The sequence below is a fragment of the Lissotriton vulgaris genome, chromosome 1_2 (genome assembly GCF_964263255.1).
Source record: "Lissotriton vulgaris chromosome 1_2, aLisVul1.2, whole genome shotgun sequence".
NCBI classification, from domain to species: Eukaryota; Metazoa; Chordata; class Amphibia; order Caudata; family Salamandridae; genus Lissotriton; species Lissotriton vulgaris.
In genome coordinates this window covers 90,883,220-90,899,337 of record NC_141686.1, presented here as the reverse complement: position 1 = coordinate 90,899,337, position 16,118 = coordinate 90,883,220, and the positions used below count along the sequence as shown (strand labels likewise).

The 16,118-nt window shown below is 47.8% G+C and overlaps 1 protein-coding gene across 1 annotated transcript in view; it reads right to left on the bottom strand.

Annotated features, from left to right (window-relative positions):
* IL17RA (interleukin 17 receptor A) overlaps positions 1-16,118 on the bottom strand; it is a 263,698-nt gene that overhangs the window by 139,348 nt on the left and 108,232 nt on the right. The window contains exons 3-4 of the mRNA XM_086952880.1: positions 9,299-9,445; positions 8,561-8,685 (exon numbers count right to left, since the gene is read on the bottom strand). Of these exons, the coding sequence (XP_086809006.1) occupies positions 8,561-8,685; positions 9,299-9,445 (272 nt within the window). The remainder of the gene's footprint in view (positions 1-8,560; positions 8,686-9,298; positions 9,446-16,118) is intronic.

Genomic DNA, 16,118 nt, shown 5'->3' with positions numbered 1-16,118 from the left:
CAATATCATCGGGTCCATAGGGCGTTGCAGGTGTTGCTGGGCCCCGAATGGCAGGAGGTGCCGGAACTCACATATGTCATTAAGAACCCCTCGTCAAGCAAGTTGGTGACAAACCTCAAGAAATTGGGGGACAGGCACCGGCAGTACCCGCCATCCAAAGCTAGATTGGCCTGGCAGTGCGACCTCCAGTTGACGATCTCGGATGAGATGTGGCAATTCTGCTGCACGAACACTAGAAAGATCTCACTTAATAGTAGACATCGTCTGATACATTTTAAGTACTTGCAGCGGGTCTACTACACACCGGAAAGATTGCACAGGTACGGATTGCGGGAGTCGGCGGAGTGTGAACGATGCCACTTTCCCTCGGCTGACTTTTTGCATATGTCCTGGACTTGCCCTAGTATTCATAAGTTTTGGCGGGAGGTATTCTCTGAACTTAGTACGATGTTGGGTGCGGAGGTCCTGCCGTGCCCAGCACTGGCCCTGCTGGGTTTTTCCAAACCATTGCCAGTGGCGGTGCGGCGTTTGGCTGATATTGCTCTGCTGACGGCCAAGCGCCTGGTTGCGTTGTGCTGGATGAGGGGGCCGGTTCCCACTAAAAAGCGCTGGGAGACGGATTTGCTGTATTGCTGTACACAGTCTGAGGCGTATAATGAACTGCTTCCCCCAAAGAGTCGCCCTAAGAATTTCTGGGGGTTATATAGAGAATATCAATGCACCAAGGGGGATGGAGAGTCGGATCCTGAAGGGGAGGTGTTGGATAAGCTGCAGGAGGGTGGGGTGGAGGCGGCGGAGGTTGGCATGATACATGGTTGACTGTCCTCTTCCCGGTGATAGCTGTCTGGTTTCTTGCTGCTGCTAGTTGAGGAGTTGAGTGTGTGAGTCCCCGGGATGATTGTGCAGGGTGGGTGATCTTCATGGTCCCTTTCGAAAATCGCACCATACCATTGAGCCCTTAGGTTCTTGGCTATAGGTGCATTGTTCATCTGTAGAATCTGTAGTCGTGGCAGGTGGGTGGGTGGACACGGGTGCGGGTAGGCTGACTTAGTTGAGGGGTGGGGGGGGATTTCTTTTAGTTGTGGGTTTATTGCACTCTTTTTTCTCCCTCTTTCAAAGTATTTTGCTTCCATGATTCTGTGACTTTGTTTGGCACGAACGAGCTGACCGCATTATTTTTGCACACTGATCTATGGACATGGGTGTTGATACTAGCATCAACTGTTTATTTCTTGATATGTGTCAGAATCTATTCCTGCAGAATGGTTTTTTTCCTTCCTACGTGTGCGCCGCCAGGCCCCTGGGATGCTGGCACTACGGCTGTGTATGAGACCACTGCCCTTTGTCCTAGGAGCTATCAATTGTTGCCGCCGGCCTCCGGGTTGTAGGCGATGAGTGCTGTGTGCTTACATCGAAGGTGCAATAAAGTATAAATTTAACAAAAAAAAAAAAACATTATAAAAGCTGCTTTATTTTCAAGAAGAGCCAGTTCTCTCAGGGCTGTCTTAGAAGGCACACTCAGAGTCTGTTTATTGGTTTATACTTAGACTTTCTTTGGCTTTCTAACAGCCACGGCCCGTGGAGGGATGTCCGGTGGGGGCAGAAAGGCGGGGCGGGGGAGGGGTAGGGTGGGGGCTGCTAAGAACCGGAATATGGATAATTGGAGGTAAGTAAACAATTTAATAAATAAAACGAATTTCGTAGCGCCCCCTGCATCGCGGAGGAAACTCCAGGTTTGGGCCCTGAATGACACAGAAAACAAAGAATGGTGAGTGGGTCTCGCCTATGCAAGAGTTAGTGGCTTTGCCAATGTGTTTTGGCCATGGCGTCACCAGCGTGGCTGTTGTATAGCATGGCTAAATGTTAGTGGCATAAAGGAGAGTAGCGCAGAGAGGCACAGAGTGGAGTGGCGTAGAGTAGAGTGGAGGGGTGAGGTGCACAGTGTCTTGGTATTTCGTAGTGTTGAGTGGTGTGGCGTAGAGTGGAGTGGCATAGAGTGGAGTAAAATGTTGTGGAGTTGCATAAAGTGGCATAGAGTGCAGTGAAGTAGAGTATGCCACGGAGTACATAAAATATGATAGTGCCAGAACTTTGCCATGGATACATCAGCAATAGTCCTAGGTACCTCTAAAATTCCTCTAGTATACAAGGGTCAGCATTTTGCTATTGACTACCCCTACAAAATGAGTACAATATCTCGTATGACAATAATTACCTTAAATATCAGTTCCAACATTTTTCTATGCATCCTCCTATTACGCTAAGAATTTCAAGCATCATGTCAGGCCGGTGTGGTGCCTCCTGTTCTGTTTACCTGCCGCTGGGTATGGCTGGGCTCGCTGCTTTCTCAATTAGGCATGTCGAGTCCCCACAGCCAATGATGGTGTCTTAATGAAAGCATGTCGGGCCTGCAGTTTGCTATAGGTAACACCTTCCATTCATATGGCATTAGTGCTCTTGTCCATAAGGCAAGAATAACCTCTAGTATGCCAGACCAGAAGCACACATGCAAGCACAACACACATACACTCACACACCAATACATACACATGCACACATTTTCTCACACCCTCAGTTTCACACACTCTCATTCTCACTATATCTCTTGCACTCGTTTATACATTTGTACTGTCACACACTGCCACTCACACTTCCATTAGCCATTTTTTCTTTTACTGTGTTAGAAAAGCTTAAAGCATGCCTTGCTGTATCTGCTATTTCTGTCTTGCGTTTTAGTGAAGCTTAATAAAAACATTCTCTACACACTATTAAAAAATAATAACATATTGCCATGTCAATGTTGTTCTAGGCATGATGTGAATGAAAAGTCCACTTTTTTAAAATAGCTGTGAGGGTCTTATATTTGGTTTCACATGTGGACCAAGCAGTTACAGTATTGGAAATGAAATAATCCACTTTCTAACATGTAATATCACAACATCCAGTTGATTCTATTAAATGCTTAACTTCTTCGGCAACCACGATTTTAGGAATACCTTGCATTTTGGGATTTTTAGACCCAACATACAATGTAAAAAAAAACCGATATGTCCCGGAATTAAGCATTGTGGTGAATGGACAGCCAGGACTGGCTGAAGGGGTCACACGATTCTCAATCCAGCACCACACCCCAAAGCCTCAGCTTAGTCTCCCTCCTTGCGCCATCCCACATCCTCAGCCTACTCTCCCCTCTTTCACCAACCAGTTGTTGCAGGTGGATTTAAGTATGCACCTAGTACTACGGAAGGGAGTAGGTATTCTGTGGGTGCCTTTGTAGAAATGTGTGTATATTCATGAGAGTTGTGTATTTTTTAATGTGCAGCATAAGAGGTGTGCTCCTATAAGTGCTGGGTGATAGTGAATACTGCGAGTGGGTGCAGTGTAAGTAATGCGAGTGTAAGGTGAAAAATATGCTGATGTGAATGTAGTGTGTGCTGCAAGAATGCAATGTGAAAGGAGGGCCGTGTGAGTGTCGGGTGAGAGAGAGGAGTGTGTGCAGAGTGAGTGCAGGGTGGTCTGAGCGGTGTTAATGCATGGTGAGTGGGGTGCCTGTGTATGTCGAAATCAATCTTTTAAAAACATTTTGGTACTGCAGCAAGTTTCTTTTTTCCTTTTCACCAGTACTTGAGTTTGACCGTGACAAAATCATGGTGATGGGTCCTGGGCCCCAAGGTGGCCATCCCTATCTCACTAGACTTTAGGCCATTTGCATTCAGGTGACCTCATATTTCAAAAAGAAAAGCCACCATTACCCTATTCAACCGAGTTTTTCACAAAGAAATAAAATGGACACTATTAGGGCAAGGGATGCTTCAGTGCATTCGGGTTTTCTTTACCTAGATTTGTCTGGCTTTAACGTGCTATTGCCACTTCTCCATGCATTACAAGATTAATCAAAAAGACCCATCAGCTTTGCTAATGCTTATTTATTATAAACGTGGCTCCACCAATATTTTTCAGCACTGCCCATTCAGCAACCACTGAATATTAGATCAAATACACTCCACAGTACTAGAGTTGGCAATACATATTTAAAAAGGTAACTGATGTGTTTTCAAATTACGAGGTTTTTCCGGTAAACATTAAACATTCTTAGGGCATGCCTTTTGATATTTTTGAATAACAAGTGTGCATTGCAAGTAAAACTTGAGTATCAGGTCTCTTTTCTAATAGACAGTCTTCAGCAAAACATATCTACTGAATCCCTGTCATTTGGGGGAGGGTGCCACCCTTTTTTCAAATATATGCACCCTCAAAAAAAGCAACATGCCTAAATAGATGGGTCACTATCTTTGTAAATTTACATCACACTACTAAATTGGTTCATCTTACATTAAAAGAATATGAGGATCACCTTTCTACATGTAGGACTTCACCCAAATTCACAAGCCAACAACTTGACAGATAAATGTTGTGTATTACCAAAGAGTTTAGATTGAATGTTTGTTAGTGATGGAAGTGGAGAGAATCACTGAAGTAATCACCTTCAAGACCACTCCTAAGCCCCCGACTCACCTAAGACCCTCAGTAATTTTAACACTCCTACTTAATGGGGTGCACTGTCATTTTCACCCTACAGTCGCTCAGTGGGTCATGGCATTAGTACTGTCACCATTTAAATGTGAGGCTAAGCCAACCATACTATTTGCACTTAAGGAGGGTTATCTCATAGTTACTATGTTATGTTATGTTACTCGTTTTGTAGAGCGCAACAGCTGCCCCAGCAACGGGGCGTCCCGGCGCTAGAACCGTAACACAATCTACTGGATACGAAAGGAGGGATCTACGGGGCGGGAAATAGATGGGTTTTGATCGCTCTTCGGAAGGCACCCGAACCACCACTACCATTACTACCATTACAATTACCCGGGGAATAGCATCATCTTCATCTTTACACAGACCGGAGGGAATAGTACCATAACCCCCGCACTCTGCCCCCATTCCCACATGTATACCACCTTCGCCCATCCTGTATTCCTTATCCGGACAAGAAAAGGCCAACATACACATTCGTCCCATAGTGGTCATTTGTTGGCCGCAGTTTATTAGGAATACAAAGAAACATGTATATACTTTGCATATTTTGGCATGTTATGTCCTGACAAAACTTCCTTGTTATTGTCTCTTGGCCCTTCTGGGTCGTTCTCTTTGGTAGGTTGGTTTTTGCGCTCCCTTTGCGCAGGGAGGGGGTAGCTTCTGTCCCGGAGTTAGGCCCCCTCGCTACCTTGTCCGACTCTTGTTGTGCCCTGCCTTCAGGCGGGGGCTGGGCTGCGAGCGCCGTCTCCGTTTGCTACCCCCCCCATCATTGGTAGGCCAACTTCCTTCCCAGCCGTGAGGCATCCCAGAGAGAGTGGTCCTACACACCTGTCCTTAGGCCAACTCACCCAGCCGTGAGGCATCTGAAGGTGAGTGGACCTATTCTGGCACACCGCCCTCCGGTGTGCCTCCGTACCAACCGATATCAGCGTAGTTCTTCGCCACGCTTTGCCTGTTCCTCAGCACTGCGACATTGCTGTTCCTTAGGTGTGGGTGGGTGGGACAAGAATTTGCGCTCCACCGCCGGTGCTGCTTCCCTGCTCCGATAAGATAGGAGCTTGCCTGGGGGAGCAGCGCTTATATGCCCCCCCATTCACCTTCCAGGCCAGGTAGGCCCCCATTGGCCAGAGGTGCCGGCTCCTCTTCGGCGGCCGCCGCGGGGGGAGGGGCCGGGCATTTTCTTAGCTCCTGGTCGCTTTGTGCGCCAAAAGCTGGCCCCCACTAGTTGTTTGTGTCCAGGGGCGCAGCGCTGGTTATGGCGCCGGCTCTCGAGCCCCCTGTGGGGGCAGCCTCTGCATTAACCCCCGCACTCTGCCCCCATTCCCACATGTATACCACCTTCGCCCATACTGTATTCCTTATCCGGACAAGAAAAGGCCAACATACACATTCGTCCCATAGTGGTCATTTGTTGGCCGCAGTTTATTAGGAATACAAAGAAACATGTATATACTTTGCATATTTTGGCATGTTATGTCCTGACAAAACTTCCTTGTTATTGTCTCTTGGCCCTTCTGGGTCGTTCTCTTTGGTAGGTTGGTTTTTGCGCTCCCTTTGCGCGGGGAGGGGGTAGCTTCTGTCCCGGAGTTAGGCCCCCTCGCTACCTTGTCCGACTCTTGTTGTGCCCTGTTATATGGCTATAGCTCGCCCTGGGGGTATCGGAGCACTTTACATGGGCCCCGTTTTGACATTACGCATTCAGGCGCGGAGTGAGTGCTGTGCCCAGAATGACATGATGACTTTCATTCTGAAAGAGTCTAGTTTCTTGCCTGTCGCCATTACTTAGCCGCAAGGGAGCACCGCATGGGCTCTTGTACAATGGCCTGGTTCATTTTCACTGTCTTATTGCCGTAGAGTGCACGCACAGGCATGCCGACACACCGGGGGCGATCTCACGCTCTGAACATACTTAGGGCAAGACCCACCCCGTGTCCCCAGTGTAATGGCCGTCTGGGGGGCAGGTGCGAGCGCTCCTCTGCTCAAGTTCCCCGAAAACGTTCACTTCCAGCCCCGCATTGTATCACACAAAAAAGGGGGGTCGGGGGCCAGCAGTACAATTATATCCTGAACTGAAAAAACTATCTGCCACTAATATGGTGTCACTCATCTTGTAATTGCGCAGTTCTCAGCTAGCATTCCGCAAGGCTTCGGCTTATTCCCTGAGCCAATCCCGATTCTTGTGCGCAGCTGAGCCAGCACACCAGGGCTCAGGCATCTGTGCATATTCAGCCTATGAAGCGAGGGGGTATGGTGCGTGTTTCTCAAAACAACAGCACGTTTAAAGCAACGGTAGCGCAGGTTTCTAATCCTCGTTTCCCAACATGAGAGCACCGGGGGCAAGTATCGAGTAAACTAGTTCTCCCTCTATCGTTCACTATTTTATTTCATTTACCTTATTTCCATGGTATCTCTTTGCTGAGATCCCATGAGTGTCTGATGTAAAAACAGCGCGGAGCTGATCTAAGGCTCCACCCTTACCCCTCCGCCAAAATCAGCAGTCGCAGCGTGAGATGACCTGACCAGCCTGGGCCACCGGCTACTATCGCCATCTTCCTCTTTTTTTTTTTTTTTTTTTTTTTTACTCGCGCCCCTAGGTGGAACCTCCACCATAGCGCGATGTGAGAAACCCTGCCAGAAGCACAATTGGCTGAAACCATTGCCTGAAGCACCGGTCCTTCTGCGGGGGTGCCGCCATAAGTGCCGTGCCATCGATCTCTGGCATGCCAAGGATGCTAGGTATCGGGCACTTTCTATCCTCCCTATTTCCTTGTACCTTGCGTTGCGGGCAGCAAACAATATTCCTGCCACCCTGTTTCTTACCTCCTTCGATCGCTGCGGGGGCACTGCCGCCCGCCCCGGCCTCTGTCATCTCGGGGGCACCACCGCCCGCCCCGACTGGTTCTGCCTTGGCTGCTGTTCCTTAAATGCCCCAGCTCCATGCGCCAACACCCGCCAGCTGCCCTGGATCGCTTCCTCGTGAGCACCGCCGTTCTGGCTTGAAGTGCATACGGGTCGCCGTTCTGGCACCCTGCTCCGCGTCGGTCGACTTCCCACCGCTGGTAGTTGATCCCAACTTCCTGGACCCCGGTTCCCGCGAGGTGCCGCCTAGCTCTGATGTCGTCCTGCTGCTTTGCTCTGTCCTGCGAGTCGGAGGGGGTACCTTCTCTTCCGGCGAGATCCGGGAGTCTTTCACTTTCTTGCAAGTGGAATGGGGTGTGCACTCCGACTTCTCTGGTAACCCCTTGTTCCTCTTCGGGCAGCAGCGGCGGGTTCCTCAGTCGTGGAGGGCTTCGCCTTCATCAATAGAACCTTCGCATATAAATGGGATTCTCGACAAGAATTTGCGCTCCACCGCCGGTGCTGCTCCCCTGCTCCAATAAGATAGGAGCTTGCCTGGGGGAGCAGCGCTTATATGCCCCCCCATTCACCTTCCAGGCCAGGTAGGCCCCCATGCCCATTGGCGAGTTCATAGCCTGCCTCGGCCTCCATTGGCCAGAGGTGCCGGCTCCTCTTCGGCGGCCGCCGCGGGGGGAGGGGCCGGGCATTTTCTTAGCTCCTGGTCGCTTTGCGCGCCAAAAACCGGCCCCCACTAGTTGTTTGTGTCCCGGGGCGCAGCGCTGGTTATGGCGCCGGCTCTCGAGCCCCCTGCGGGGGCAGCCTCTGCATTTATAGTCCTTGCAAACTCTTGGGAAATGTTGCCATATCTATCCTACTGCCATTATCCAGACTCGCACCATAGACAGTAATGCCTTTTTTTCTTTAAATAAAATGTTCTAGCACATAAACAAAATGGCAGAGGAAATAACTCATCGAATTATATTCTCTGTATGTGTGGCCCCCAATAAAAAGAGGGAGGTTAAACAACGTATACAAAACATCACTGAACCTTTAATGCAAACCAAAGAAGAAATGCAGACAACATCAAATGTTCGACTGAGACTTCAGTTAATGGTAGAGCACAGAAAACACTGACCAGATATTTTCAAATACATGGATTGAGCGCCATTTTAACTCGGTCACCCACCTTCTCGCCATCTGGGCGACGCTGATCCTCTAACTCATTTTCAAAGTTGAACTGGGCACAGACTTGCGCATTATCGGTCGTCTGCCGTACCTGGAGCAGCGCTCCTTGCAGAAACACGACACTGGCTGGTGGCGAGGGAGGAAAGAGGGTAGAGAAAATTAGAAAGATAAATATCAGGAAACAAATTAGACAAATAAATTTACTTTTTGTAAATATATAATTTTGTCCGAAGGTCCACATACACATAATGAAGATTTGAGTAAATGCCAGAGTATATCGAACATAAATTGCACTAATGGACAATTTTTGATTCATAGTTTAGAATTGGGCCCATGACAACATGTCCAGATTGATCTGTTCTACAGAAGAGTTTTCCCAAAAGATTTCCCTATATTCCCTAGCAAAAAGTATAGAAACGTTTTGCTATACTATATGTAGCTCAAAGGGTTAAATGGCACGCTATAATGGTGCTGACATTTTAAATAGTACTCTCTTAGTCATGGTAATCTGCGTTTGACCCTATTTCCCCTGATTTTATGACCGCCTAAAGAGTTCCTCACTGTGACTTAAGGATTTTCCCTTTAGGATTCAATGGAGTTAGGGAGTTGAGAAGGTCTGACCCCTGCCTCTCAGTAGAGTAATAGAAATGGAATGAAAGATACCCCTTAATAGGTTCAGCATTCAGCACATGCAGAATATTTGGCAAGTCATTGTCAGCGCCCATATTTAGAGTCTTACCATCAGTGGCCACCCACCACTTAATATTCAGTGTGGGATACAGTTGACCCTTCTCATCTCGGATGAAGGCGAGGTCAACACTGAGTACGCTTGGCGCCGAAGGAGTCAGCTTGTAGGTTCGAAACCAGCTCTCGTGTAAGCAGTTACCTGATGGACAAAGAAAGGTAAGTCATCTTAGACAATCAAATGAATTCAATGCAGGTGCACATGGGCAGCGTCTAAGCACCAAATAACCAAAGCTCCCGAGTTCATTGGGCACAATGTGATCAGGAGCTTCACACAAAGCCATTAAGAAACCCATTGAGGATCCAGTGCTCAGACACAAGCTGCTGAAGTACCGGGTGACAAACATCTGAGGAAGGCACCAAATTGCCACACGACCAGTCTTCAGAAGGAAACCCAGTATGTTTGGCAGGAAAAAGAGAGAAAGTAAGAAGGAAAGAAGGAAAGAAAGAAACAAACAAACAAACAAACAAACAAACAAACAAACAAAGAAACAAAGAAAGGAAGATAGATAACTATTGGGTTTGAATAGAGGTGAAGTTCCTGAACAAAAAGAACAGTTTTAGATTTGGCCTAAAAATACTCATGCAAGCGGAAGAAAGTGTGATATTGAATATATAAAGTCCACAAACAACAGTGTATGCAGGCCCCTTTGTTATGGCTCACCCAAGAGAATGATTACGGGTGAATTAGTCAGGGATCTTATCTCCCCCTCCCCCATCCCTTGCTGTTCGCACTTGATCTGGAGCCCCTTACACAGCAGGTGAGCAAGGCAGCTGACATCTTGGGGATCAAACTGGGAATAGAAGTACTTAAACTGAGCCTATTTGCTTCTGATATTCTAGTCTCTACCCTCTACAACCACAGCTCACAGAACTTCCATGATTTTGCCCGGGTCAATGTTCAAGCTCAATACGCACAAATCTAAGGCCCTGAGCATGAATGTCCCAATGGAAATTGATGTTTTACCCCTCTGAGGCGGAAGCCGGAGGTTAGCTGCTCACTCGCACTGCTCCTTACAAATTTAGGGAATCAACTGTTGTATAACCTGTGGAAAATACTTTTTTTTTAAAATTGTACATATTTTAATTAGGTGCTATTTTACACCTCCGCCCCCCCACCTCAACGCGTGATTATTTTGCTGAGGCACTTGCACACTCGCTCCCACAGCGCCGCTGCTCTGAGGCGCTGGGAAGCTTCGTCGAGCACTTTGGCCGCCATCTTGGTTTGGGAAGGCTCGCCGGTTTGCTCTGAGCCCTTCCCGCCATTTCAAGGTATTTAAGGGCTTAGAAACGATTCTAGCTGCTGATTGATGTTTTACCCCTCTGAGGCGGAAGCCGGAGGTTAGCTGCTCACTCGCACTGCTCCTTACAAATTTAGGGAATCAACTGTTGTATAACCTGTGGAAAATACTTTTTTTTAAAATTGTACATATTTTAATTAGGTGCTATTTTACACCTCCGCCCCCCCACCTCAACGCGTGATTATTTTGCTGAGGCACTTGCACACTCGCTCCCACAGCGCCGCTGCTCTGAGGCGCTGGGAAGCTTCGTCGAGCACTTTGGCCGCCATCTTGGTTTGGGAAGGCTCGCCGGTTTGCTCTGAGCCCTTCCCACACTCCCCTTGTTCCCACCCAAACTATGCATAAAAACAACAGATTTGCACGGCCGCGCAGCGGGCGGGCGCAGCGGGCGCGCCGGCGGCGCGCCGAAGGCGCGCCAAAGGCAAGCCCGTCTGCGCCCGTCCGCGCCTGGCCCGGGCCTAGGGCCACCCCCCCTGGTTTATCCCCCCAGTCCCCTCGTATATATTACTCGGCTGCCCAGCTCCTGCATCTCCGTCCCAAGATCTGCCAAAACTGCACTATTTCCCATCCCAACTCTCTGATCTCTAACTCTGTCACCTTCTGCTCGGGTTGTCATACTAGTATACTTCCCACCAGCAAACCCCAGAGTCATAAGAATTACTCCATGAAATCCCATACCATAGCTCTTACCAACGTCCGTTCGCTTGGCAAACATAGCCAAGACATTCATGATTTGATCCTTGACCACAAAATAGATCTTCTGTTCATGACAGAAACATGGATGGGCCAAACCTCCGACCCGGACCTAGTCATAGCTGTCCCGCCTGGGTTCACCACCCATAGACTAGACAGGCAAATTAAGAAAAAAGGAGGTGGAATTGCTATCATCGCCCGCGATACCTACACTGTAAGGTTCACCATTATCCCACAGACTTCTTGCGAAGCCATAGAATTTGCTATTAAATTGTCCCCTTCATATACTTTTAAAGGGATCCTTCTTTATCGCCCCCCAGGGCCTAGACATGACTTTATTAGTTCCTTTAGGTCCTTGCTGGAAACGTCTGCACTTAACAATTCTTTCACCATTTTGGGAGATTTTAACTTCCACTTTGACGCCCCTGACAACCCTGATACAGCTACGCTATCAGCTGACTTGGCTACTTTCGGCCTCACTCCCTTGGTCCACTCTCCCACGCATGAAGGAGGGCACACCCTGGATGGCATTTTCTCCAATGCCACAAATTTTCAAGTCAAACAAATACTTCCCCTAACTTGGTCTGACCACCACCTCATTTTGACAACTTTACTAATACATGATTCCATGATCAACAAATCAAACCCCAACTCTCGCCAGCCTTATTTGGCATGGGAGGACATAGATGAAAGTAAGCTAAAAACCACGCTCAATGACACTTTGCCCACCTTTTCTCCGAACCCAAACACTGCCACCACCCAATATCATAACTGGATCAGCTCCGCAGCCAAAGACCTGGTTCAAGTTAAACAACGGTCGCGCAATAGATCGACCCCCTCGGCCCCGTGGTACACAGATGAAATTCGCACACAAAAGCAACTATGCCGAAACAGAGAGAGACACTGGCGAAAAGACTATAATCAGGAAGCTAAATCCCTGTATAAAGAGTCGGTAGCTACATACAAAAATCTTATCTTTGACGCTAAGAAAAAGTATTACAGTAGCAAAATTGAAGCCGCTCAAAATTCACATAAATGTCTTTATGAGACCACTAAACAACTAGCTGGCTCCTCTATGGATCTTACACCTCCCCCTTCCCAAGCTCTCTGTGATGCTCTGTCTAAGTTCTTTTTTAGCAAAGTGGACGATATTTATCGGATCTTTGCCAATTCTTCAACGTGCTCCCACAGGCCCTCCACTCACTGTGACGGACCCACGCTTCAGCAGTTCAGAGAAGTGTCTTGCTCTCAGGTACTAAACATCACCTCTACCATCAAATCGGGGTCAGCCTTGGACCCCTGTCCCATGAAGGTTTTACGACCAATCATGGAAGTAGTACTTCCTGCTACCACCGAAATTTGCAATTCCATGTTTTTGACAGGCACCTACCCGGACACCCTCAAGAAAACTCTCATAAAACCCCTCCTTAAAAAGCCCACCTTGGATAAAGAAGAACCAAAAAGTTACCGACCCATTGCGAGTCTGCCACTACTAGCCAAAATAGTGGAGAAAATCATGAACGAACAACTCTCCCTCTTCATTGAAGAAAACAAATGCCTGGACGAATCTCAGTTCGGTTTCCGTCGATTCCACGGAACCGAAACCGCCTTGGTCAAGGCGGCGGATGACATTAGATCCATCCGAGATGCGGGAGGCACTGCTGTCTTGATCCTACTGGATTTATCGGCGGCCTTCGACACGGTCGACCACACTACCTTGGTCGACCGTGTCGAGAGTATAGGTATACAAGGCAACGCTAAAAATCTCCTTGCCTCCTTCCTGGCTAACAGGACCCAGGTTGTCACGGTAGGACCATTTGAATCACCCCCCTTGTCACTGCCATGTGGTGTTCCTCAAGGCTCATCCCTTAGTCCGACACTGTTTAACATTTATGTGTCGGACCTTGCCAATGTCATCAGAGCACACGGGATGAGCCTAACATCCTACGCAGATGACACCCAATTGGTCCTTTCCGTTAAGAATGATGGGCCTCAAAAAGCTGATACATTCAATCAGGGTATGCAGGCAATTGGGAGCTGGATGGCCCATAATTGCCTGAAACTAAACTCTGAGAAATCAGAGGTTGTCATTTTTGGCAACCTCTCCCCGGAGTGGTCCCCCTTGTGGTGGCCCTCATCCATGGGTCAGCCCCCAGAACCGGTCAACAAGGTGAGGAACCTGGGCGTTCTGTTCGACGACCGGCTGAACTTTCTCCCCCATGCAAACCAGATCTCCTCCTCAGCCTTTTACAAGCTACGGCTTATCAAGAAAATTCTGCCCTTCCTGCCCGAAAATGCCGCCAAAACATTGGTCAGTGCCCTGGTTCTCTCCACCCTAGATTATTGCAATGCTCTGTTCCTAGGTGCTCAGGAGAGAGTGTTAATAAAAATGCAGGCCATCCAGAACGCGGCAGCCAGGCTGCTAGGGCGAACCACAAAATACCAATCAGTGTCCCCCATCATACGGCAACTCCATTGGCTCCCAGTGAAGAAAAGGATCAAGTTTAAGTCATTGTGTTTGATCTACAAGGCCTTACATAACGCTGGACCAGTGTTCTTTACTCAGAATTTGACCCCCTACTGTCCTTCCAGAACACTGCGTTCCTCCAGCTCCTTTGACCTGGTGGTCCCCCGTACGAAAACGGTCCATTGGGGTGACAGACGATTTCTCGTAGCGGCACCGAAGTTGTGGAACACCCTCCCTCTTTCTATCAAGGCCAGTACCTCTCTCTGGTCCTTCCGAAAGAATCTGAAGACCTGGCTTTTTAACCAATGATCCTGACTATCCCCTAGGCACCCCTTGTGGGTTTAACATTTCAGTTATTAGCGCCGAGATGCCCTAGGGCCTTCGTTCGCGCTTTACAAATGTTATAATAAATAAATAAATAAATAAATAAAAGATTAAATGGATAGAACCCATTCGCCACTCAAGTCAACTAACTATATTGAGATTCAAATCATGCCCTCAATTTCCGATCTCATCTCTAAAAATGTCAAGCCCCGGTTACAGGAGGTCCACAGGGATCTCCAACGGTGGAGTAACAATCATCATCATGGCTGGAAAGTAATGCTTCCGTTAATATGGTGGTGCTACAAATGTACTATTTTTAATACAGACTGCCCCTTGTTGTCGGTATCAACAATGCCTCCCATGCTCACAGCAGATCTGTTTCAATTACACTGTAGAGGGGAAAGGGTGCGAGTCGCTGCACAAATGAGCTATCGCCCTATGGTGGTGGTGGTGGAGGGGTCAGGACATCCCAAACTACTATTTCTACTATCAAGTATCACACCTTAAATACTTTTGGTGATGATTGAAATCCGAACTGAATAGACACTGGTGCTTGGTAGACGATTCACTGGCAGGAAGCCCTCAATAGCAGATTCCTATGATTCCTACTAAAACGTTGACATCACCAATCACAAGAGCCTCCTTAGGAGTCTTGGTCAGAGCAGGGATGGAATACGGGTTAACAAACTTCCCTTCTCCATGCACCCCACTGTTGGCTCATTCCAGATTCACACTGGGCCTGGAGAGAGAAAAATGTAACAGCTGGCAAGAGGCTAGGTACAAGGATGGGGAACCTGTTTGTGAAGGGGTCTTTTGAGTCCTTTGAAAAACATTCAAAACACGTCTAAGCCATAGGGAAAAAGAAGTTCAGATACACACACGTCACGTAGTGTGTTATGAACCGACCTTTGAGTAAGGTGGCCACTTGCCAACTGACTCAGTCTGAGAAGTTGCTCCAGTGAGTATCTGACATTTATTCTCAAGAATAAAAAAAAAAGTCTCCCTGAAAAGGCAAGCTCTGCAGAAAATTCCATAAAATCTGGCACTCGACCAAAACAAATAGCAATTTCACAGGCAGATTTAGGACCCTGGCAAAGATGGCAGATATTTCTGGCACAATGTAAGCTGAATTAATTGGTGTAAAGCGTGACTGAGTACACATGCAGGTTGGTTATCTTTGTATATTTTGGAAACTGGTAGGACAAATGACATGCCGGGACATTAGAGGGAAGGCAATATACAGTTTTGAAGATACATCATTTCAGCATGGAAAGCAGCAGGAGTTCTGTACACACTTGGAATTTATACACTTGATGGTGAGACCTTGTCAGAGCTCTTCATGCCATGTTCCATGTCCCAGGCCAAGTTCCTGATTCTTGGATAGGTAGCCAGGACAATGGCAAATGGGTGAGTCCAAGATAGCCTGCAGGTGTTAAGATACCGCAACTAATTCACTGTGGGGTTGTATAATATTAGGCTAGGAGAACTTTGCATGTCTGCCAGCTAAAAGCCTGCAGGCAGTGTGCTAAGAGAAATTGGAAGAAATCCATGTGCCAGCAGAGCTGCTTGATTTGGCCTTTGTGTGAATCCAAGGGAAGAGTAAAGCACCTAACTGCCCATGGTCCTAGTTCGGTGAGGATACCCCTGATGAACAAGATATTTACCTTCGGTAGCTCTTCTGGTGGATACTCTATCTAGCCACAGATTTCTTACCTTTGGAATATCCCCAGGATTAAGACTAGATCCTGAATATTTTTCAGCATAGCATCTGCGTGGTGTCATGCAGCTCTACGCGGACTCTGCTCTGCCCTGAAAGTGACAGCTGGAGTTGCATATAGAGGCCACCCAATCTGCGCCCTCAGATACAGAGCCCAATAATAAATTGTCCATGCTAATGTGCAGATCTTTCATTTGAGACCTTTTTAGATGGGAAAAGAGTCTGTTCTACAGAATAGGGAGGTGCGACTGTGGTAAGGAATCTGCAGTTAGAGTACCTATCAGAAAGTCAGAACTCGAAGTAAGGTGTTCTT